At 35.8% G+C, this 25867-nt stretch overlaps 1 protein-coding gene across 6 annotated transcripts in view; it reads right to left on the bottom strand.

Moving 5' to 3' along the window:
- The window catches only part of LOC129753518 (homeobox protein orthopedia), a 165449-nt gene that overhangs the window by 109062 nt on the left and 30520 nt on the right, over positions 1 to 25867 (bottom strand). For 5 of the 6 annotated variants that reach the window (XM_055749337.1, XM_055749336.1, XM_055749335.1 and 2 more), the window contains exons 2-3: positions 5158 to 5390; positions 4910 to 5071 (exon numbers count right to left, since the gene is read on the bottom strand). In XM_055749337.1, the coding sequence (XP_055605312.1) occupies positions 4910 to 5071; positions 5158 to 5390 (395 nt within the window). The remainder of the gene's footprint in view (positions 1 to 4909; positions 5072 to 5157; positions 5391 to 25867) is intronic. The other variant, XM_055749340.1, reaches the window with a different exon arrangement.

The raw sequence follows: 25867 nt of genomic DNA on the forward strand, positions 1-25867 counted from the left end.
ATTTTTACAAATTAAATTAATTTCCGGGGCGGAAGGTGTAGCAAAGCACAACGGGTCAGCTAGTAACATTATAAAATTGCAAACTAAAATTGCAACTCGTTTCAAATTTGGCAAAAGTTTAATCGTCCTCTAGAAACCAAAATTTATTTTTCACAATTTTGTGTTGGAAAGAGCTTGTATTAAAATTGTGATCATTTATAAATTAGGTTTTATTTTTATGTTATTCAGTTAGATGTAGATTTTTTCAATTTTTTTTGCTATATTGTTATGGAAATGAGCAAATTTTTTGGAAATTTTTTTAGAAAAAAACATGTTTTCTAGAATTTAAGAAAAGAGCGGCAATTTCCTCTTTATTCAGGTTTGCTGTTCTCTTTTTCGAACCAGATTTCCGTACATCATTAAGAAAATAAATTTATCTAAACATTTAATTTGTGCAGTGAAGTGAATTGGAGGAATATTGTTCATCAGGTTATGTCGTGAGACTGAAAACCATGTTAATAAAATAGATGGGCAGAATGCATTCTCCCAACGATGAGTTTACTCCATCTTTACCAACTTCAATCCAACTTTTTAAACATTTTTTCTCGTGTATTGCTTGAAGCAGAGTACATAATTTTTACAATTCTAGCTAGTACACTAGCAGAATACACTCAAAAACACTAAAATAACCCGTGTCCACTTTCTTTGGTGAGCAGTTCTTAAGTGTAAAATTTGAGATGATTTGGTTGATTCCTGTATTAGAACAAGGTTTTTCAATTGAAAAAAGCACTTGAAAAGTTCAACTTTTTTGCCAAAAATATATCCTTCCTCCCACCAACAACGTCAAAATCACAACATGCGATTCTTAGACTTGGATTCATTTGGTTGATATAGGTGTGCTATCAATTTTTGACGGTCGCCTTGGAGGAAAAGCAACTACACCAAGCAAGCAAGCGATCCACTGTGAAATTTGCCTTCCTAGAACTAAAACGGGTAATCGAACATTTTGGTAATGTTTACATTATCTAAATTGGTGATTGTGGTTGTGAATTTAGGGTTGAATAGAGTTGTTGATTAACATTTGTGGTAATATTCATGTCAATAACAAACAGAAAACTGATGCTTGAAATCGATCTCCATTAATATCTATCAGAAAACAAATTGAGAATCACTAGATGGCAAGCAGTGAATTGATAAATCGGAAGTCAATTTTGAATAAGGCGAATGCGCCAAATGTAAACAAATGGAGTTATCAGCTGGATGATAAAGTGCGTTCAGAGCTCTACATTTTGAATGCACAACGTTAACTGAATATTTAGTTTTCGAGGAACAGAGAAAACATAATAAAATTTTTGCTGGGAGCTTACGGGGCCGTCAAACTTTGAACGCGTTTTGCTCGAAACAGTGATCTAAGCGCATTCGCCGTATTCAAAATTCGATACCGATATGTATATGATTAAAAAAAAAAATCAAAAGTAGGTCGAACAATTTTGACTAATTTACAGCTAAATTTGTAGAAAGCTTTGGCTGACTTCCAAACTATGTTTTGATAGACATATCCTTTTGTTCCAAGGTACCCTTTTTCAAGATATTTTCAAGAACTCAATAAGTTTTCCGAAAGCAAAAAAACATCTATGTAGCTGCACATTTCCGTACACGAAAATCAACGAGCTTGATTTATCATCAGAAACCTATCGGAAGCCAAATGTTTGGAAAAACTCTCAGTCGCTGCCTTAAATCTCAGGGACACATTTCACTCCCCTTTCCACCCGCATCTCCGTCCTCCTCCCGGAAACCAAAGCGAAAAATTAGATCAAAAAGTCAACCAGGAGAAGTGATTTCGGGCACAATATAAAAGCATTAGCTACATTATTATCCTTTTTAGATTAGATACACCATCTGTAAACATTACCAAATCAACGCAACGACGCATCTTCCCTCTCAGGGGTGGTTTCTTCTGATTTTTGGGGTGCGAAAGCAGCCGGGTTAAAGTGATTTATCGCCCTGCCCCGGCGCGCGAATATTGAAGCTTGAAGCTGCCTTGATGTTCCGGGCGATGGTGGGTGAATTTTATGTAAAATCATTGCGCTCCATTAGAACGCAAACCGCATAGCGTGAGCCCGGCGAATTCCCTGCTGGGCGATTCGGGCCAGTACCTATGATACTCACTGTGAACGCAGATAACGGAACAAGAAGGGACGAACCGGAGCCGGAAAGTCAGAGTAGTAGGGTGGCAGGGGAGTGATGTGACGTGACGTGACGTGACGTGACTTGACACGTATCGAAACAGCTGATTTTTATTACACTTTCCGTGGGATCGAAATAAAATTTTCCGGAACTTGGTCTCTCGGTACGTGGAAGGGGACCCAAGGTGGTGAGAAACAAACCGACTGCTATCTCTATCATCGTCAGTTATCGATCAGCAATAAATATGTTGGACATATTGAATATGCAACTAAAAACTTGGTGTACAGACTGAATCGAGTTGGGGTCATTTTTCATTTTCTCAATCCCTGGGGTCAAAAATTTTTAAGTACAGTTTACATGAGTAAATTTGAACTTTTTGGATTGTATGGGAAAATTTAATACTTTGTCATACCGAGTTTGCTGTAAAACTGAGTTTGTTAATGGCTTTGGTGCCAATTTATAATTTATTCAAAGGAAATTTTACGCTTAAAAACTCTGTCGAACACCGTAACTTCCTATTCAATTAGTCAAAAAAGTTATTAGCTGTTAAATAGGGGTATGTTTCTTGGTATTGAGAAACAATTAATTTATTTGACATCACTGCTTAGCGAGGTATTGCATAACTTCTTTTCAAGCAGCAGTTTGCTAAGCACCAGCAGTGATGTCAAATGAATTGATTGTTTTTCAATACCAAAAGACATACTCCTATTTAACAGCTAATTACTTTTTTGCCTTAGAGCAAGTTCACTGGTGTTGGGAAAAAGTGGTAGAAATTTTGACATTTTGAAAATTTTACCATGCAAAAATGTTTTCAAGATCTTGGGGCGTTGTATTTTTTAACAACACTGTTTCCATTTCAGCCGTATGTGATAGAAATATTGCAATTTTTGCATCACAGCATGCGAAAATACAACACGTGTTGTAAAAAAAACTAGAAGGCCACAGATCTTGAAAATGTTTTTTCATGTCAAAATTTTCAAAATGTGCCGTGAGTGTCGAAATTTCCACCACTTTTTTCCCAACACCAATGAACTTGCTCTTACAAGATACGAAGTTACAGTCTTCGACAAAGTTGTTTGGCCGAAGTTGTTTGGTTATTGTAGAGAGTTTATAAATTGGCATCTTATCCATTAGCAGCATTGGTTTGACAGAACAAACATCAAAGGGCGAAACTGCCAAATGTAAACAAATCGAGTTAATGATCACTCCGGATGTGCGCGGTTGCACTTTATGAACGCGGTTTCATCTTAAAACTTTCGAAAAATTGATAAAATTCAATTGGGTGAAACTTCTTGTTGATGCATTTCCGTTGGAACGTGAAGTTACGCCTATTCAAAACGAGGTTAATTTTTTTATTCGTGTAGGGCCTAAAGGCGTAACTGATTTCACTCTGTGACAAAACGGCCAAATTAGTTTTTTTCGTGTAGGACCAAATGGCGAAACTTCAAAACCAAAACAAAAACGGCCGATCAATTGGGCGACTCTTGCAGGCGAAATTGGATGCGGGAACATAAAAGGGCGAAACTCGAAAATATCTTAAATTTAGTGAAAAATGTTAAAAATTTTGGAAACTAACAAACAATAAGTGAATATAATGCACATTTCTTAATTTTCTTGAAAAAAGAAGTCGACTTTTTTTATAGGATTTGATTAGATGTTCGGAAATTTCAAGCGCGTTTTTCTCGTTTCGAGCTAACTGCTAGTTTCGCCCTTATGAAATGTTTCGCTGGACATGTTGAAACTTACGGTTTTCTATTTGTTCCTCAGGCATCCTTCAAACCAGCAGATTTATGCAGCCACGAGCAGAACCAAAACCATTGTTTGTTTTGGATCCTCTTGCTATGTCCAATTCGCAATCGAGAACAATAAATCAATGGGTCGATTCACGATGACGTATTCTCCCTTTTGTGGTGACAGTTCGCACGTCCTGTTTACAAAATTTTATGAACGAGAAATGGGGTGCGGCGAAATTTTTCGTGTAGCTGCACGGTCAAAAAATTTAACTCAAAACTCAGTTTAAGGATAGCAAAAAACCAAGTTCCATTTTGTGAAATATATTTAGGGCATTTTTTGGTTTCTCATGTTTATCTCTTTAGAAATGAACAGAAAGTTGAAAATTCGTAAAAATTTCGAAAAGGAGGTCTGTGTATTAAAATGTTTCAACTTGTTTTCAGAACCCGTCTTCAACACATTTCTTCTGGACCAATTCTGAATATTCTGGGAAAGCGCGTCTACATTGAAACAAAAAAATCCCATCGAATGTCCAAATGTGGAAACTTCTAAAGAATTCGCCGAATCGATTGTACGGAAATTTCTTCTGTTATTTTGACCGGAAACTGTAAACAAATTAACATACTTGTACGACAACACTATTCAGGGACATAAGAATCCAATATAGGAAAATTCTCCGGTAAACATTCCGAAAGAAATGGCTGAACTATTATAAATTTTTATGATATGAATTTTCGAGGAAATAAAAATAACGTCAGATAGTTTAACCACTAATCACACTGACATAAGACTTAGAACCAAATTCCTCTCAGTTTTTCATTGATTTTTCAGAACAAAATATTCAGTTTTCAGTTTTGTTGTTTTTTTTTGTAATTATTATTGTTGAATTTTTTTAAAAACGTCCCCCATCCTTAATTCTGACTCTGATGTTGCTGCAGTGCATATTAAGCAAACTTTTAAATAATTAAAAAAAATATTAAAAATAACTATATTTTTCGCTAATTACACTAACCTGAACGCGCGACTCGGTCAGCCCGATCCGCATGGCGATCTCCTCGCGCATGAAGATGTCCGGATAGTGCGTCTTGGAGAAGCACCGTTCCAGCTCGTTCAGTTGGGCCGGCGTAAATCGGGTCCGGTGTCTTTTCTGTTTTCCGTTTTTATCCGTAATGTGCTAGGGTAAGAGTAAGAGAAACGATTCACTTTTTTGGTTGGAAGTCGCGCTGGAAGCGACACCACGGACGCCACATCTACATTTACCTGATCCTGGTGGATGTTGTGCGGTTCACAGAGTCCCCCGCCACTTCCTCCGGATCCACCTCCACTTCCGGCACCAGCGCCTCCACCCCCGCCTCCTCCGCCAGGGCCACTGTTGTTGACATGCAACCGATTGCCGTTGCTGTCTGAGCTGCCTGAATTCGGAATCGGACCAAAACCGTTGCCCCCGTGCAGAGATGTGATGCCGCCCTTCGGCAGGTCGCACTCTTTTGGTCCTGGAAACAAGAAGAAACGGAAGAAGCAAAAAAAAACATTCAGATCCGACCAGAGTTGGTTACAACTGCTGCACTAATTGAACTTATTGATTTTTATGTTCGATTGTCCGATTGGTAATGAATAGCACCGGATGGTGCTAATTAGTGGAAATTCGGTGAACACTCACTCGTGTCTCTTGATTTGACTGCTAACAACTACCTTCTTATCGCATTTCAACGAATTGTCAACCGTTTACATTTTAGTTGAATTTAATTGAACACCTCTAAATTCTTAGAAATTAAAGTAAAATTTTGGAAATTTTTAATATTTTGCACTTGTGAAATGAATGCTAACGCTAAATAAATCTTAAAATCGAAAAGCTTATCGTTCATTACTTCATGAGAAGATTGCCTATAAAGGATAAGATGAAAGATTATTCCAATGTTCCAGAACCTCTGTAAAAGAAAATCTTGATAAATGAGACAAGCCAGTTCTGTTCCAATCCTCGCTTATCCAGGTTGGAAGTTACGGTCTTCAACAAAGTTGTTCAGCGGAAAATTGTCTTTAAAGAATTTATGAATTGGCACAAAAACCATAAGCTCGGTTCCACAGAAGATACAAAAATTATGTTCATTTTTCAGTACAAAATATTCCATTTTCCCATACAAACCTAAAAGTTCAAATTTACTTATGTAAACGCTTCTTAAAAATTCTTCAAAAAATCATGGATGAGTTTTGAACCGAAACGAAGCTTTTAAGATCCCAGGGTTTGAGAAATTCAAAAATGACCCCAAATAGACACGGTCTACTGTTTATGAAAATATATTCAAAAAACAAAGTTCTAAGGTGACGAAAAATTTATAATTTTTGAGTACTAGAGAATAAGTGAATCGTGTTTATCTGTAATGTGCATCCTGCAATATCATTATGCATTGTTCCTGAAGTTTATCTTTTTTTAAGTTTTTGGTTCGAAAACTTCAATTTTTGTCAATGCCCGTTTTTACTAAAATTAACTGACCGGGGGCAAAGTGAGCACTTTCTGGTCATCGAATTGCCTCTTAGTCTTACAACGAACTCATCGGATTAGGTTTGTCGTTTTGGTTGTCTATTTCATTTTTTATATCTAAACTTGTTTATTTTTCAAACAGCGCATACCTTTGAGGTTTTTTCTTTAAAAAAAATCGTCAGTGCTTGTTTTTAGTGACGGTGGTTACAAAAAAGAAGAAATCTCTGATGCGCAGGTGGTGAAAATTGCTTGGAAATGGCCTTGTTGTTTGAAATTTGTGTAAATTTTTTTTTTAATCAATTCCAGCTGTATTAAAAATATGAAACCGTGATGACAATGTGAAATCTTGTAATTTAATAGCAGGACTGGAAGAAAATGTGCAGCCGAATCAAGATCACTGCCATAATATCTGAGCACTTTTGGACATAAATTTAATAAACAATCGGTTATCTTTACTCCAGCATACTTACCAATACATTTGTGGATCATGAAAAAAGATTAAAAATTCCTTTACTTATAACGTGCTTATAAATAAAAGCTTTTCTCACTAGACATAACGCATTGATCAATATAGTCACCTTCTAAACTGTTCTGATAAGAAAAAAATAACTTTTAGAAAATTCTTTCATCGGCATTAGATAGTGAATGAACATGAATGAACCACATGAATTTTAATGTCCTCGGTTTGTGATAATCTCTAATTAAACGTACTTTTACCCGACTCGTACGCCACCCCACTCCTACTTTAATTGTTTTTCGTGGTATCTCTATGGCCGGAAAATTGTGTTTTTGGATAAGCTCAACTTGAAAGGCTATCGTGCAGTTGATGTTTTGTCTGTTCGGAAAATTATTGAAAGAATGTTGCATCTATTTCTTTTATTTACAATCATTTCACTGAGCTTTGAAAAATGTTTTATTTTTATTTTTAACGATCCAACATAATATTTTTGCTAAAACTGCACCTACTTCAAATGAAACATTTATTTTAATGCAATATCAAGTATTCAAAACATCTTTTTTAAATACATTTAAATGCATGTCGTTTTTTAATTCTTTTACTCTTTTCTAATCATGGTATCAAAATGGCGTCCAAGCAAGAGGAGCAACGAATCAAAATTTTGTATATGCTTCGTGAAAATCCAAACAACACGCACGCAGTAAAAGCAAAATCGTTGAACGTGGCCAAATCAACCGTCACCAAAGTAATAAGAGAGTTTGGGGAACGTTTGTTGACAACTAAAATGACTGGATATGGGGAAAATCGAAAACCGGGAGCCGCAGTGACGAACAGAAGAGAATATCGTTTACAACCATGCATGAAGCTAAAAAACGATTCGGACTTTCGTATTATAAGAAGGTAGTGATGCCAAATTGCAACGATAAGCAAAAACTTACGTTTGATTGCGTGGTAATGGGTGACGAAACCTACGCAAAGGCCAGGATTTCAGACAGCTTCCTGGACAAGAGTTTTACACAGCAACCGGAAAGGGAAAGGTGGCAAATATTTTAGAGCATATTAAACTATTAAAGTTTGCCAAGAAATATATCGTTTCTCAAGCTATCTGTACCTGTGGCTTGAAAAGCGAAATTTTCGTTGCAACCAGGACTGCAGCAACCAGGAAATTTACGTAGAAGAGTGTCTTCAAAAGCGTTTGCTGCCTTTCCTGAAGAAACATGACTTGTCTGTGCTGTTTTGGTCGAATTTGGCATCTTGCCATTATGGAAAAAAGCCATTGAGTGGTATGCCGCTAACAACATTGAGGTTGTGTCACAGAATAAGATCTCTCCCAACACCAGAAAAATTAAGCAGAACCTCAAAAAGACCCAAAAAACTATTAGCAGCGAAAAGCAGTTAACAGCAAACTAGTATTCTGTGGCGAAGAAAGTGGATAAGGTGACTGTACAAAATTCGATGGCAGCCCAAGTAACAATTTCACAGGTCACTTGAGACTATTTACTTTAAGGCTACTTTATAAGCCAACGCGCATTCTATGCTTTAGCACAACTTCTTTAAAGCTAACATATTTACGTATGGACTAGTTGGCCCTGTTTTGTTAAGGTCTTTAAAGCTAATTCTATAAGCTATAATAAAACATCCAACAGAATAGTTTTATTCGACCTTATAGACATAGTTTTAAGAAACCCTTCTCTAAAGACTATCCACAGCTATTTTAAAACTACGTCCTGGAATCTGATAGGAATGTGTGGGAGCTTTTTGTTCCGTGTGTTTTTTCTCGTGTTATCACTTACTCTCCCAAGTATTTGGTGATTGGTGAAGATTTAATTTAAATTATTTTGAAAATATTTTCATTTTCATTATAAATATATCTTAGCATGGAACTTCGTGCAACCTCAGATTTCTGGTGAAATATATACGAAATAGGATTAAAACATAAGCGCGTCTCAAAGAAAATAAAGGTTTACCACATTTTAAGCATTTTTTTAAATAAAAAATATTAATTTAAGGAACATATTAATTTGCTCAAATGATGAAATTTTGTTTTTCATTGAAATTCATTACCTATACAACGAATCGTACCGCAAACATTGTCAAATTTGTTAAAAATGTTTGGGTTTTAGTATTATAATATTATTTCTAGCAAGGTGGCTTCAGTAATTTCGATTGAATTTCACAATCAACATGACGTTTAATATTTAAAATCTTAAAGCAGTTGTATAATAGTTTGAAAATTGTTTTATGCCAGTTTGAAAAATGCTGCAAAAAATACTATTTTTGAACCGCCATAACTTTTTTGCTTTAAGTCCAATCGAGTTGCAGTCTTCAGGTGAAATGTTAATTTTATTTAAAATTTTAATAAAATGAACATAATCAAGCAATCGATTGGTAAAGAAAAAAAAATTATGAAAAATAAGTTTTTTATACTTTTTCAGAATACAATGTCTCAGAATCCCTTTCACACTTGAGATTCAGTGCAACTCCTTCCTGTTGTCCGATTCCGCTCAAATCTGGCATATGGCCTTCTGTTCATTTCTCCAAACCATCAAAGTCTTGTTTTGCAAGTATTTTGATTTTAAAGTAGGTACTTATTAAGGCGAATTTTAAAAATTAAATAAAAAATAGCCTAAATTGTGTTTTTTATTTAGAATTATACCGTGAATAGCTCTTCACACAATCATACAAACAACATGCTTTGTTCAGCAAAGTTTAAGTGCACAAAAATTCGCATCTTTTGATGGCGTTGGTATCAAAAATATTTTACGCTTGGAACACATTTTGTTCAGTTGAATACAAAATTTTTGTGCCAAAAAAGATTTTTTACTTGATAACAGCTTGTTTATTTTAAATTTTGATATTTTGATTTTGATTTCATTTTTAACGTGTAGTATTTAATCAAAAAAAAAAAATATAAAAAAATAAAAAAATATGAAATGTATAAACTTTGTGAAAATTTTTGGACCCAGAATTTTTTTAAAATCAAATCTTTTTAAAGTGGACATTTTTCAATGATCGCGCTTGTGAAACCTCTAACCATCCTTTTGCGATATAAATAATTAGCGACTGGTTAAATTCAAACGTTCCTAGGTTCAAACCACAATTTTCCCCCGCTTGGAGTACACCAACGCTGCGAAATCTACGTCGTGAGAGGAATGCTGGTCTACGCAAACTAAGGAAAAATCGAACTGATGATTTGCTACAACAATTTAAAATAGCTAGAACTGCCTACCGAAGACTCAATGCTTTGCTATATAAAAACCATGTTTTGCGTGTGCAATCTAGTTTGCGAAGAAATCCTCATAGTTTTTGGACCTTCGTCAACTCAAAACGCAAGTCGAGCTCTGTGCCTTCGTCCGTTTTTTATCATGAAGCTGTTGGGAATACTCCAGACACTTGCTGCAATTTGTTTGCAGAACATTTTAAGTCTGTATTTTTAGATTCCGTCACACCCGAAAGCGATTGCAGCGAAGCGACTAATCACGTACCAGCAGATGTGATAGACTTTAATACTTTCACAGTTCATGAAGAGCTCATCGTTTCTGCTGCTAGAAAATTGAAAACTTCTTTCGCGCCTGGACCGGATGGGATTCCGGCTGTTATTTATTCTCGCTGCATCGAAGCTGTTTCATTGCCTTTAACTCGAATTTTCAATAAGTCGTTCCAACAACGTAAGTTTCCTGACAAATGGAAAAGTTCGTATATGTTTCCTGTTTTTAAGAATGGCGAACGTCGTAATGTAAAACATTCCAGAGGCATAACCAGTTTGTCTGCTGGTTCCAAACTTTTTGAAATTGTCGTTAGCCAAGCTCTTCTACGCGCGTCATCGCATTACATAGCCATTGAGCAGCACGGGTTCATGCCTGGGAGATCAGTTTGTACTAATCTGCTTGAATATACGTCATTCTGCATGAACCAGATTGAAAAGAGAAAACAAATTGATGCTGTGTATACCGATATAAAAGCTGCATTCGACACTATCGACCATGGGATTTTGTTGGCTAAGCTTGCTAAGCTTGGTATTCATAACAACATGGTTGTTTGGCTCAAATCCTTCTTAACATTTAAAAAGGAATTGAGCCAAACCAAAGAATCAAGCTCGCCGATAGCGTATCCTTTCCATTTACGAATCGGTCTGGCGTCCCACAAGGAAGCAACTTGGGGCCCCTATTATTCGCTCTGTTCTTTAATGATCTGATTATCAGCTTAGAAGACGGAACCAAAATTGGATTATCAGTTAGTGTGTCGAAATGTTCCGTCATCACTTTTCATCGAAACAAAACACCACTCCTCTACGAATATAAAATCGGCAACCAGCTTTTAAACAGAGTATCAGAAGTCGATGACCTTGGAGTCATCCTTGATGCACAGCTCACGTTTAACAGTCAACGTTCTTCAGTCATCAATAAAGCGAATCGTCAACTCGGCTTCATCACCAAAGTGGCGCGTGAATTTACAGATCCGTTATGCCTAAAATCCCTGTACTGTGCGCTCGTCCGATCAATGATTGAACATGCTTCAATTGTTTGGGCTAAGTTGGATCTTGAGGATTGAGCGCGTGCAAAAGCGATTTGTCAGAGTCGCCTTAAGACACCTTCCCTGGCGCCACCCCGAAGATCTCCCCGCTTATCCTGAGCGATGTCAGCTTTTGGGTCTAGAAACTCTTGGATGCCGCCGAAACACTCAACAGGCAGCATTTATCTCAAAAATTTTGAACGGAGAAGTGCAATCGCCAAATTTGTTAGGAATGATAAACTTCAGTGCCCCATCAAGGACCCTACGATCTGGCTCGTTACTGTTCAATCAAACTCATCGAACTTCGTATGGCTTCAATGAGCCACTAAGCGCGATGGTGCGTAAAGCTTAGTTCTTTTAGAAATGGGACACTTTCTGTTGCTAATAGCTCGTTTACTAGTAATCGGACATTTAAAATTTTGACTGCATTTTGTTGCCTGTGAAAATTACTAACCGACCTAATTTTTTTCAAAATTTTAAGTTCTTGCGTTTTTGAGATATTTACGATGCAAGAGAAAAAGAAAACAAATATCTTGCACAGTTTCCTTCAAAAACCATCATTATCAAAATGAAAGCTTACAAAATCGTTGATTATTCAAAGAATTAGTGTTTGTGAGTAGTGGAAAAGTATAAAAACACTGTCGAAGATGTCCACAAAGTTCAAATCAAGCATTGTAGTGAAGCACATGATCGGTAACTACAGTTAAGGGTTATCAGGGAAGACACGTCTCAGATCAGAATTTTTAAATTTGGATAAACGAAAAACTAAGTGTAGATCGGTGAAATGTCCAACAATTTTTCCTCTGATAAGCTGACAGTGTTGCCTAATTATGAGTCGTTCAAACCTTACCTCAAACAACATATCTCTTGCTAGTTCCAGAGCTCGTGAGGTGTAAAGCTGGTACCGAGGCAATGAGACAGGTGATTTCTGAAGGACGACAAAACTTGTGAAAAACCCTATATCAAACAAATTCCAGAGTTTGAGTCTCATAACATATCTGCTCCTGGTAAGGTACCGAGCATATTAAAGTATTTATTTGCTGATTGTTTTGTATAAGATATAATTATTTGCCAAGATTCTGCTCCTATGGAAGAAAAATAACAATTTTCAAAACAAAAACATTGATTGTTGCTGTTTTTAAAAGGCTAAAAGGAGTAATCTTGTGTGTACCCTTCGCAACCTACGATCTATACTAACCGATTATACTTTAAAATTAATCTTTTGATGGTTTTAATTCGTTTTTGTCAGATTTTGTAAGCAGAAATTCCATTAAAAACTCTTTTTAATGGCTCAAAATTAATCAAGTTTTGTTACTTTTGAAACAGCTTTATCCACTAAATTGACCTTTGTTTCTTTTAAAAGAGAAGTATTGGACCAAAAAGTAGTAAAATTTGAAGGAGGAGGATGCAGCCACCTAGAATACAGACTGGACGAAGTAAAAGTTGAAAAAACTGAACAATATCATGACTGAAAAAAGTGTGCGCCGGCCGATAGGAGGTACCAAGAATAAAGTAGAGGTTTTTCTTACAAAAAACGATAAATAATTTTTTTTAAATTTTTTCTTGAATTATCATGCAATTACCTTCATTTCCTCCATAGAAAGTATTTTGATCAAACGAATGGTAAACGCATTCGTAACTGTCTCATTTCTAGAAGAACTAAGCTTTATGTTCCAGGATGCTGTACACCTACACCAGTTTGGAGAATCCACAAGTCGCTTCATTCGTCGAATACGTCAGTCCAGATTATTTAATATAGGTTGACCGTGTTTTTACTATTCATTTAAACTTTTATGTTCGATGAATTAATAATAAAATAAATAAATAAATAAATAAATGATTTTTCTTAGTCAGCCCCATATAAAAGTTTGTTCCCCACATCCTTATCTATCATTTGGGAGGTGAGCCCCCAGATTCCCAGATATTATGCAATTTTGGGAAAGGAAAAGTGAATAAGGCAACGTGAAAAACATTAATTGTCATTATTTAATCATAAAGAAGCTTATTATAAAAGCAAAATCTTTATTCGAAAATAAAAACCTTCTGATGTACATATAATTTGGAATTTAATTTAGACTTTCAGAATAACCTCAATCTAAAGAAATAAGCCAATAAAGGCCAAAGTTATTTGTGGAAAAAGGTTTGTAATGATCTTCTTGAACAAACAAATTTCAGAAAATTTGGTATAAAATTTAGGCTCCCATTCCCATATCTTTGGAAGGAATTGTCGAAGAGATGTACATCTTTCTGCGTTGCTCAGATGATATCATATAAATATATTTTTGGAATAGAATGTTTTCTTAATTGTTCATTAGCTTAACGTTACATATTAATGTTGAAAAAGTTAAACAGTTCCATACCCAATGTATTAAAGATTTCCGTAACATGTTCTAAGTTTTGTAGTGAGCGGTCTTTGGAGAACTATAAGCGACAATTAATACCCTGGATTCCATTTTTTAACGATGACTTAGAGACTCTGCGGAAGTTTCGTATCAACCGCAGCAGAAAACAGCTTCCCGGTTTTACTCGTATCACCTGAGAATGGTCTTTCAGTTTGAAAATGATCGATTTGCAGGCCAAGTTGACCTCTTTATTCGAAAAAAGCGATGATTTTTGTCACGGTTGTTTTGAATTTTTTTTTAACGATTCAGGTTTTCACGAGTGTGCAACAATCTCATCATTTCATCTGCTAAATTTTTTTGTGGATCAATTTATTCGAGATTTTATTTTATTTTTTTGAAACTTTGAATTCCGTGTTTTTATCATTCCACATCTCATGAAAGCTAACTGTGGAACGCAGACTTTACTTGGGGAATTGCGTGGATTTGGTTGTTTTTGCTTTCTAGCGTCATTGTTAATGTTTTTGTTGTGTCAGATCTCTACAGATATTTCCAGCGCAGGTGTTAATTTTAACACATGTATATGATTTTGGCTACCGTTTTGTGGTGCATTTTTTATTTCAAACCACGATCGTTGTCATTGCCGGCTAGCCAGCGACGGACGGACGGGAACAAACTATATTTAATAAAAAATGAGAAGGGAAGGAAAAAAGTAAAGATTCAAGCTGCTGGAAACCTCATAAACCGGCAATCTCGAGCCCTGGCGATGTGGAATCTGACCGTGAAGAGAGCTGCCTGAAGACAACTTCGTGACAGCCGAGATCGCGGTATTAGCTTTAGCGTATGAAACCTGCGAAGTCGTACAAGATTTAGCCGCGCCGCGAGTTTCGAGTCTGTGTCTGGCTCTCGGACAATCCATCAGCCGGTGTTTGACGGACTTCGGACAAATTCGATCGTACATCCCCGTTGCCTTGTCTCTTCTTCTGAATAATCCTCAAGAAACCAGCAGCTTAACCTCGGTAGCCGATCGCTTGGAATGAGAAGCGATCATTATAATGAGGTATTTGATAGCTTTTTTTATCTCCATGAACGGCTCCATTCTTGTGCGGGCCACGAGGGTGATGCCAGAGATACTTTTCATAGCAATATCACATAACGCGTTTGGCATTCGTCGAATGTTTCTGTTCAGTTCAGAAGCGCTTCGGAAATTTGTTTTTGTTGTTACAAGAATAAGAAAGCCGGACGCCATCCAGTCATGTGTGTAAACCACACACGTGAGAGGTTCGAGACCTTGTATTTGCGTTTTGAAAGAAATTCATATTGATGGAACACCTAAACTGGTTTGTTTTAGTCAAAAACACACATAATTAAGAATCAGTTGAATGTTCAACTATTGTCGACACAATCACGATTCAGGTTGTGAAATGTTTGGCAGCAACAGCAACTGTCAGAAACCCTGCTAGGCAGAGTGGGCAAATGTCACTTCCGCAAAAGGCAAACACGTAAAGTGTTCCTGTCAGTGTGTTTTCCAATTCCACTGTCTGGTGGCAACAGCAGCAGCAAAAATCATTCTTTACGATAAATGCAACGGAACCCGGATCGGTTTCACACATTTGGAGAGCCAAAACCCACACACATATTTTTGTAGACACCGGCAAACAGAATTGGTCAGGATTCAACCTGAAAACGGGAACGGTCGGGAATCGTTTATTCTTCCTCGACAAAGTGCAGCACCATTTCGTGGCCATAGTCACGTACTTCGGTAGTGTTGATTCTGGTCCTTCTCTTCGACCAACTCGGCAATGGCACAGAACTCAACTCACAGAACCATCTACATAAAAGGCGGCGAGCATAAAATAGGTTTTAATAAAATTAAATTAAACATTATCACCATTTTCATTTCCCGAGAAATGGGTTCCAGTAAGTAGCTGGGTAGGTGAGTAGATGGAAAGATGGTGATGATTGGTTGGCCAGAACGAGCACATGTGTTGTTGGTTCTACCGTTAAAGTTGGAATCGGTTTTCACACCTGGACTCGCAAGGATTGCGACAGGATCGGAACGCAGGTTGGTTGATTTTTTTTTGCTATTTCTACCTGACTTTGAAAGTTGAGAAAATCTTTAAAAAAAATCAAATTCTACCTGAAGATTTGATTTGATTTGAAATTCGTTTATTTGAAAGGGTGCCGTGCGCTATTCCGATTAAGCACCCTTCCTCAAAATTTGAAATTGCCATGTTTAAATATACAATAGCCATGATTCGGTATCTAGAACACATCTGTAAAGCAGTATTGAATTCATGTTTGATAATGTTCAAATCTGTATATCTTTGATCTATGAGTTTCAAAGTACATGCGCAAAAGTAGAAACAAACAAAACTCTTCACCATTTGCTAGTGCTGAATTTAGAAATGTGAGAGTAAAGTAGTGAAATTCTGTCCAAGGAATGGCAAGATACAGCTGTTTGAGATTGTGGGATCATCGGTTTTGTTAGACGTTGGGCCTATAATAGGCTGACTTTTTACTTTCAGAAAAAAGAGCGACATTTCAGGAAAAAAGCGGGACATCGCTGAAAAAAGCGGGACATTTTAGAAACTCTTTAAAACCTAATTTATATGACCATTCCTATACATATGTATAAGTTCCTTCAGCTAAAATAGTTCATAGAAAGTAATATAACGTAGATAAATGAAATGTGTTCAAAATTGAATTTTCAATAAAACTTTAATCTTTTTATACTATGAACACACAAGTTGAAAATGTTGTAGCTCAGAGTAATTTTAAATGCGAAATTTGAAGAAAGATTTAAACTTTTTAACAGCCGTGTTTATCATCTCCCAAGTTTATGCAATTTAACTCGTTCATCCATTCATTGTTTGATTGAAAAAAGTTTATTTTCGCTCTGTAGTCCGGTTCTTTTCTATCCGGAATTAAACTTTTTCCTTAAGCTTTATACTCAAACGATTCTGTTAGGATTTCGGAAAAAAATATCTGGAGCCACCATCATTTGGAAGCAATTTAAAGAATATTTTCTTCAATAGAAAAATATCAACATCGCTAAAACGTGCTCATAGAACACTTGACTAAACCAGATTGTTAAGGTGATGCTAAGATAAGCTTGCCAGATTGCCCGGTTTTATCAGGACTTGCCCGAATATTTGGTAAAAAATTTAGACAAAGTCCGGTCCGGTATAAGAAGCAGTGATGGAAAAAAATCGCTTCTAGCGATAATTGAATACATACAAACCTCGTCTACGATGCATTGACATCGTTGCCTGTCGACGACACTCACATACTCCTCTCACAATTGCAAACAGACCTCTGTGAGAAACGAGTTACGAGTATCTCAATAGAGCACCATCTAAATACTGGCCCTTATTCTGCGCCGCGCGTGACGTGAGGATAGTTGAGTCACCCAAGTCACTCTATTCCAGTAGTCGGTTTAGGTGAGGATTGTCACTTCGGATGAACTTTGTGAGTTCTTACCCTATTCTCGTAGTCACCGTGGGTGAGAATCGTCGCATACGGGTGACGATTTTAGGTGACAATTGTCGGTACCTTTTCAGGTGGTGACAAGATAGAAATTCAATGAAAATTTTTCATAAAGCAAACTTAGTTAGGCTCTGAATAGTTCGTCACAGATAACAATGGCAATTTTTAGAAAACCCAGATAAACTTATTTACCTTTTTAAAGAAAATAAACTTTTTTCACCCTGTGAAAAAAAAATTTGTAATGAAAAAGATGATTTGTAAAAAGATGATTGTATGAAGATGATTTAAAGAGCTGATTTTCAAATCCAAATCTAAAGTTTGTTTCTGCATGTATAAAGTTATTTATTTTAGAAATCAAAATCCAAATTTAAATTTTACAATAATAACACAATATTGGTATGAAGGTGTTGATGATAATCCTTTCAACGAGTGATCATCTCCAGTATGGCCCATCTCCAGTTGGATCCATTGAAGCCTGGAACTGAGGCTTTCTGACGAACATGTTTCCTGGATCGCATCCGCATCTGATAGCCGATAGGTTGTCCGGTTGCTTCCAATTTTCGGTGGCTTTCCATTATGCTGACAAAACCTGCCACCTTCAATTCACCCCTACGAAAAGTGCAAAAAAATATATCCGGATTAGCTCGGATCATTTCTGTTTTTTTTAACTTACTTGTTGTTAAATCCTTTCTTATCCAGGGACAATACAATACCGGTTTGTCGGGACAGCAGCCGACGACTCCTGCATTCGTTTAGCATATTTTCCTCTAGGTATCATCGTATCAGCCAACTACATGATTATGTTTTCACACCATCCGCTGCACTTTTGAACTTCTTATCTAGCTTGAATGCCTTGCTTAGATCGTGCAATTCGACGGTAGCCTTTTCCGAATCGAAAATCTTACTAGTTGAATTAAAAACTAATTTAAAAGTTTGAAAGCGCTTACAAAACAAAACAAACCAAGCCGGTTAGACACATGAGTTCATTTGGTCACTCACACTCAAATGAGCACCTGTCACTTCACCCCCACAGACTCCGGGAATAAGGTGACAAATCTCACGGTGACTCGAGGTGAGGTGACAATCGTCACCTCATGCGCGGCGCAGAATAAGGGCCACTATCCGTGTTGGTTCAGACTTTACGCTCTCCTTCTTACCATATTCCGCTTGTAGTGTGCGCTGACCACAAGATGTGGATCTCAAAGTGCACAACTGGGTATAAAGAGTTTATCGGAAAATGTACATCTGACGAACAGAAGCGATCCTATCATAATCATTTCGTCAAAGATCATGATTTTCTTACTAATAAGCAGGGATGCCTAGAGCGACATTCATCAGTACGACTGTTCGGGGCCACCTGGTCCTGGCCAGTTCCAGAATCCAAAAAATCAAAATGATCAGATTTTAACTTGCGACACATGAATAGAAAGCTCTTGAGTTTTGCATGGTTAATATTTATATGGTATGGTGCCTGCCTGCGAAGTCTGACGAAACTACAGTTTAGCGTTTTTACACTCGTATGCACTTTCAGGAGACTATAAATGTTTCAATGTATTTTATTAACTTCCCACAAATTTTAACTAAAATCAATCAAAATTGAGGCATAATGCCTGCCAGACCACGTGCTTTTCGCTCAAATTTAGAATGCTGTTACCCTTTGAGAAAAGTTTCTGGTTCCCAAATTACAATAAAAATGCATAATTATATTGAATTTCGTCCTTTTCCAAGTTTAAAAGGTGCACCAATAATTGATTCGAAAAATTCAAGAAATTGAATTTCGTTGCCTACATGAAGGTGTTTTACCTAAAAGGATATAAAAAATTGTTTTTTGAAAAGCGAAATTTTCGATAAGTTTTGCAACAGTAAATGATTTTTTTCCAAAATTTATTTAGTTTATTAAAACACAATGAACATGTAATAAAACATTTGATGTTTCAATTTTAATTTTCTATATAATCATTGTTCCATTTCTATTCATGTGTCGCAAGTGAAAATCTGATCATTTTGATTTTTCGGATTCCGGAACCGGCCAGATTGGTCGTGGCCAGTACCAGATGGCCCCGAACCACTTTTCCTATCAATTCCCATCATGTACAGATCAAGAGCTTTCTATTCATGTGTCACAAGTTAAAATCTGACCATTTTGATTTTTCGGATTCCGGAACTGGCCAGATTGGCCGTTGCCAGGACTAAATGGTCCCAAACCACTTTCGCTATCAATTCCCATCATGTACAGGTCAAGAGTTTTCTATTGATGTGTCGCAAGTTAAAATCTGATCATTTAGATTTTTCGGATTCCGCAACCGGCCAGATTGACCGTGGCCAGGACCAGATGGCCCCGAACCACTTTTCCTATCAATTCCCATCATGTACAGGTCAAGAGCTTTCTATTCATGTGTCGCATCATGACATGGAATCAAAAATTCAAAAATGTCATTCCGACAGTCAGAGGACCAACAGAATCTTCGACTGTCACAAGTCAAAAATGTTATCGACACTCATTCTCCGTGCAGCATTTCAGCTTGCGATTTGAGTACACATCGAGCAAAGAAAGTTACTCACTTGTCAGAGCTATATGTTGTCTAACAATGTATTCGTTATCTCCGAGTGACAACCGTACCAACATTTTGTTATGGATTGAGAGGAACCAAGTTTGTTCGCTACTTGTACAGATCGCTAAGTGTACAGTTCAGGATAAAACCTTTATCGCATCATATTCATTTCATTTCCATCGCTGATAAGAAGCGTTTTCATAAGCACGGACCAACTATTTTGAAGTGATAGAATCGGAGAGTGTGGGTCTACCACAAAAGTGTTCTCAGAAAAAAAGCGGGACATGTTGAGAAAAAAAATCTTTCTTTTTGCCGAGTCCTTTTCAATTTACATGAAGCTGAAAAAAATCACAGGCTATATCGGGCTTGGCAAAAGAATATGACTTTGACAATGAACCTTCGTTAGACTTAGATGGGGCATTGGATAAAATGCAAGCCGAGATAATGTTGCAGTGAGTTCGGTTCTCACTTTATTTACTTTTAACATTTTTTTTATTTTGGGATGAATTTTCGAAAAGGATGAAAATCCCACAAAGTGTTTTTCTTGTTTCGCTTGAATGTAGTGGTCATACCTAACTTTGCTAGGGAGATTGAGTTTTCATGCTAGTAGTGCTTTTCCATTGGAATTTGCAACTTCTCCTTTGGGTGTAGTCAACGCGTTATTTAGAGAGGGGCAATTGCCCCCGAGTAAAAAAGTACTATACCAAGTACTAGAAATGTAGGAAAGGAAATAGAAACAAGAAAATCGGAATTAAAACGTAAAATTAAGCAGCTAGCAGGGACCTCTTGAAATAATATCTCAAATAGTTTCACTAGAATATAAGTTAACCGGGCCCCCTAGAGTGAGTATTTAAGAATTTTTCCCGCATTTATGAAAGCTGAGCAAATCAGGGCCATTTTTTTCAAAACTTGGTAAAATCTGAGTATATGTTTTTTTTTAAATATCTTCAAATAAAATCCGAAAAAATCTTGGTGAAATTCATTGATTATTTGAATGAAGTCAAGAATGAAGTGAGGAACAATTCTACAAATTTCAACGTTAAAATCGTTTTCGAAGATTACAAAAAATAACAAATTTAGATAAAACTAGCTTAAAAATTGAGCCCAACCAAAGCATTCTGTTTTTTTTCCTGTGTAAAAATCCAGCAAAATATGGACTTGTTTTTACATTTTGGCAACAATTCAAACCGTTATTGGCTTTTCTTGTTCACTTTACTTTAAAAACCTGTTTATGCCCGAAATCTTGAATGACTACCCACTATAAATGATACATCAAGCTCTCTTATTTATTGAACAAAGTATATTTTTTGGTAGTTCCTAGCGAATGAAGCATTTTGTTTTTAGTATGTAAAATTTTCTCAACAGTAAAAAAATAAAGGTTTTACGGCGACTGGACTTACTTTTTATTAGCTTTGTCGGGATTTGAACAAATTACAGTACATAATTATCAGTTTTTGAATGAAGACTTGCACAACAGAATAGATTAATGAAGTTCGCCTACCTTAAGTCTACCTCAATTGATTTAGAGACTTTACTAAAAAAATAGTTGAAAGACAAGATCAGAGCAAATGCCGAAAATTATTTAAATTAAAAAAATAACTTGAAGGGAACATAAAAAAATCAATGGGAATGAAATTCATAAACACGGGCAATCTAGAATGTTCACTTTATATGCAAAAGTATGAGTATGAATAATGCATAATTATTGTCAGCTTTTTGATCATTAATGAAATTTACAAAATAAATATTTAAATAAAAATCTTTAATTGCCTAAATTGGTCCAATCGGCCATGCTAAGATTCTTAATTGAATTTTCATTCCAATTTGTAGCTTATATCAGAAAATAAAATTGAAACTTCTCCAACTGAAGTTTTCTGCTATTGATCCTGATGTACTTTTATTTTTGAAATTTATTTACTGAAGTACACAACCTGAACTCAGCATATAATTTTCCAATTCATTAACAGGTTGATCGCCGAGATGAATTGTTTGTCGTTGTCATCGACTTTTTTCGGCGAATTTAAGCGAAATAGCTTGCCAGTTGGTTCAAACGTTTCAAACTACTTTTGTTGTTTCGCTCCTCCGCAGTGGACCTTAAAATTAAATTTATTAATCGTATAATTTCCCACCTTACAAGTACTAATCATCTTACTATATCTTACGATCGTCGTACTGTTATGTTGTTTGTTTTTAATGTTATGTTTGCAGTGATCTGTCAGTGTTTGGACCAACTGCAAGTTATTTCGTTTTAATTCTCGCCGGAATAAGTCGATGAAAACAACAAACATATTCCAATTGAGAGAGCTAGCAACACTGTTGGGGTAAGGTTGCATAAAATTTTGTTCGTGGAATTTTGATAATGTTTGTCCGAAAAAATAGATTTAAAAGTGGTTGGATAGGATTAAATAGCCGTGTGTTTACTAGTGTTTAGTTATTTGTTCAATTGAAAAGTGATTTAATACGGTAGTGAAACAATTAAAGTGCATTTTTAAGTCGAAAAGTGGTTGGACGAAAAAGGGGCTGGTGCTATGCCTTCCGGATGAGCGGAATTCCACTTGAAAGGCGGCCCATTGCTAGGAGTTGACTGGTGGCAATAAATTGGATACATTTATCTAAAGCTAAGTTGTTTATTTATCATTTTTACAAATAATATTGCCATTTTGCTTTTTTCCTGATTTGTAAAATTAAGAATTTCTAACTTTTTTTTTCTCTCTTACAATGCATGAAATGTTTCTGGAGAAATATTTCAAATTCAGGAATAACATTTCATTCAAACTTGTGTACAAGTTAAAACGAAAGCTTTACCTGAACTCAAACGAAACTTTCTGCTGAATGCACTGGTATAAAAACAGTTTTCTTATTTATTTGATTTCTTTGCTTAGAGAACAAAAAGCGTTTTAATGTTTTTGAATAATGAAAGAAAAAAAACAGGTTGGTGATACATTAGTTTTGTGGGAGGCATGGCTGAACTTCATGATTGAATATGGAATGTGAAGTAAGTGGATGTACATATGTTTTTAAATACGATAGTCTAAATTACGCAAGTTGAGTGTTTGACAAGCTTTGATCAATATACATCAAATTGTGTAGATAAGGATAAAAAATAACTGGTGAATTGAGCTTACTGACTCTAATCAACAAAAAGATAAATATTAGATAACATCATGTTTTAGCTTTCTCATATTAGTTAGTCAACTATAGACAAGTGCATTTGGCAACATTTGAGTGTGGAGTGTCTGTAAAAATTTCCAGATTTTTGTGTGAAAATTGTTGTGGTGAAAGGATAAGTAAAAAGAATGCTTAAGTGTTATAAATTTGGAATGATAGCTAAAGATCTTTAAGAAGAAGCTGGTAATAGCCCTTCCGAACCGACAGAAGATAAATTATCAAAGCAAGTCCTGCAATATTGTATACAAGCTTTTTCGGAAAAAGCTTCTTCAATCTAGTATAGCTAAAGCTTGAAATTTTCGTGTGAACATTAGGGCGTTTATCTGCTTCAGCGTCAGAAACGAGCTTTTGACGATATCAAATAACTCACATTTCTGATATGTGAGCATTTTTTCACATTTTAAATATATTCAAAACAATCTTTCAATATTAGTAAAACAATAACTCGTTTTTCAACTTAATTATAATGTTAGAATTTTTTTATTTAATGCAATGAAATGTTAGGAGTCCTGAATATTCATAATCCGAAATGACACGATTTTAAAGCAATACTGGATTTGGATGAACAAAATTTGATTTAAGGAATTAAGTATGGGAGAGTGGGGAATCATGGGCCACTTTTTTTCGTTGTTTCATAACTTCTTTACTATAAAAGATAAAATGAAAATAAAAAAAATGACATGGTTTTCTACATTTTCAAGGTATCTAAGGGTATTTTTTTAAATTTTCAATAAGTTATTTTCCCCAAATTCTGCCTGTTTGAAAAAAAGCAATATTTTTTGGATTTTGAAAAATGGTGGGGAATCGTGGGCCACCAAATCCAAATTGACCAAATAACATGCAAAGTTTATGAGTTGACCCAAAACTGTGATTTCCTTATTCATTTCGTTATTTTAAAGCAATTTCAGATGATGAAATAAAAAAGAGAGCTGTGTATGATCGCATAGATTTCAAAACCTGGCTCGCGAGCGATTTGGCAAAATTTCTTATATAGGATGGACAAAATATTTTTCATAACTCTTCATTCGGCATAAGAAAACTTTACAGATAGGAAAAACGTATTTAAGTACTGAATGTGTATAAAAACATGAAAATATAGGTAGTTCAAGATGGGTGGCCCACGATTCCCCACAAGCTATGATTTGCAAATTGGTTGCGTTTGTGTGACTTATTGATGTTTCATCAAAAATTCCTTTTCCACGTGAAAGATCATGACAAAACTAAGATCATAAGCGTATGAGCATATTTTTGTTATGCACTTTAGGTTCCCCATCGATGAAATTAGCGGGTATTTTTTTAATTATGTAAGTAAATTTTTCTTACTTTTTTAACCTTGATAAATAAAAGAAACATTTGATGCGTATTTCAGTCAACAACATATAGAAATATATGCTCACGCAAAACGACGGCGATGACAGTTGTTTTGAGATTTTTATCTCAACACACATCTGAGATATTAAAAGTGGCCCACGATTCCCCATGGCCTACGATACCCCACTCTCCCCTACGTATGTATGCACGGAAAATAAAAAAAAGGTAAAATTTACCTTTTTGCGAGGTGAATTTTTTCCACCCCTCTTTCGAAGTAAATTTTACCTTTTTTTCATTCACCTAGCAAAAAGGTAAATTTTACCTTTTTTCAATTTAACTAGCAAAAAGGTAAATTTTACCTTTTTCGCATTCACCTAGCAAAATAGTAAATAATACCTTTTTCCCATTTACTGATTTAAAAGGTAAATGCTGGTTGGTTTGATTGTTTTCTTCAATAAGAATTAAAAACATACAAAATTCTTTCAAAAATGATATTTATTGGAGATAAATAGGGACTGGTAATTCGGCTTCGCGTTCTTCTGAGCCGCTATGGCCGCTGAATCCACCTGCGTTGCGTACATTCATGGCCTCCTCCGTTCGACTAATTCGGTCAGGTTCGGCTTTTCCGGCTGGAGGATGACGTGGAATACACCTCAAAGCTCTATGGGCCGATCTGAAACAAAATCAATAGTATTATGACGAGAACCAGCACAACTAAATGATATTTAAGAACACTTACCATTCTATTCCGATTTTCACATATTAGGCTTAAAACAAAACTTGTTCCTAGAATGACAAAACAGCTTAACCTCAATGAACAGGTTCGGCGAATAGTTACTTTTTTTTAGAAGAATTGTACCGTTTTGTTTAGCTCAATCCAGGTCAATTACACCTCGCTGCGAGGTAAGATTTACCTTTTTTGGATTCACCTTTTTTCTCGGTGAATTGTACCTTTTTTCCAACCTCGATTCAGGTAAATTTTACCTCACTGTGAGGTGAGTTTCACCTCGAAGAGGTAGAAGTTACCTTTTTGGCTTTCACGAGCGTTCACCTTTGCTAACTCGGTAAATTTTACCTTTTTATTATTTTTCGTGTGTATGTCTACAGTAGGGTTACCATATCATGTCTGGCCAAAAAGAGTACATTGGGAATATTTTCGGAAAAAGTATAAAAGAGTGCAAAAATTAAAACAGAGTGAACACCAGAAACATGTTATATTTCATTTAAAAAAATATATATACACATATATATTATAGAAAAAAGATTAATTGATTAATACACCTTTCGGAAATTGATACTTTGTGTTACTTCGCACATATCCAAAGAAATTGGTATCTTGTTTGATTTTCTCGTAGAACTGCAGACAGTCCTCTTGAAAATTAATTTTCACCATCAATAATGCTTCGACGGATTGCGGTAACATACGGTTCCTGTCGTCAGACCAGTAGTTTTTCATCTGACTGAAAATTCTCTCGCAATTTGCATTTCTGCTTGGAATAGCAAAAAAGTATTGGCAAATTTTGAGTAATTCAGTGCAAGCAGAGGATGGCATTTCGCGGAAATAGTTCAGCCATTTTTGAATGGTGTGCTCGTGTTCATTATGTATTACCTTGGTCTCAATGAATAATGATAGCGCAGACATTTGATCGAATAATGCATTCTC

This window comes from Uranotaenia lowii, chromosome 3, assembly GCF_029784155.1.
Source record: "Uranotaenia lowii strain MFRU-FL chromosome 3, ASM2978415v1, whole genome shotgun sequence".
In the NCBI taxonomy this organism is placed as follows: Eukaryota; Metazoa; Arthropoda; class Insecta; order Diptera; family Culicidae; genus Uranotaenia; species Uranotaenia lowii.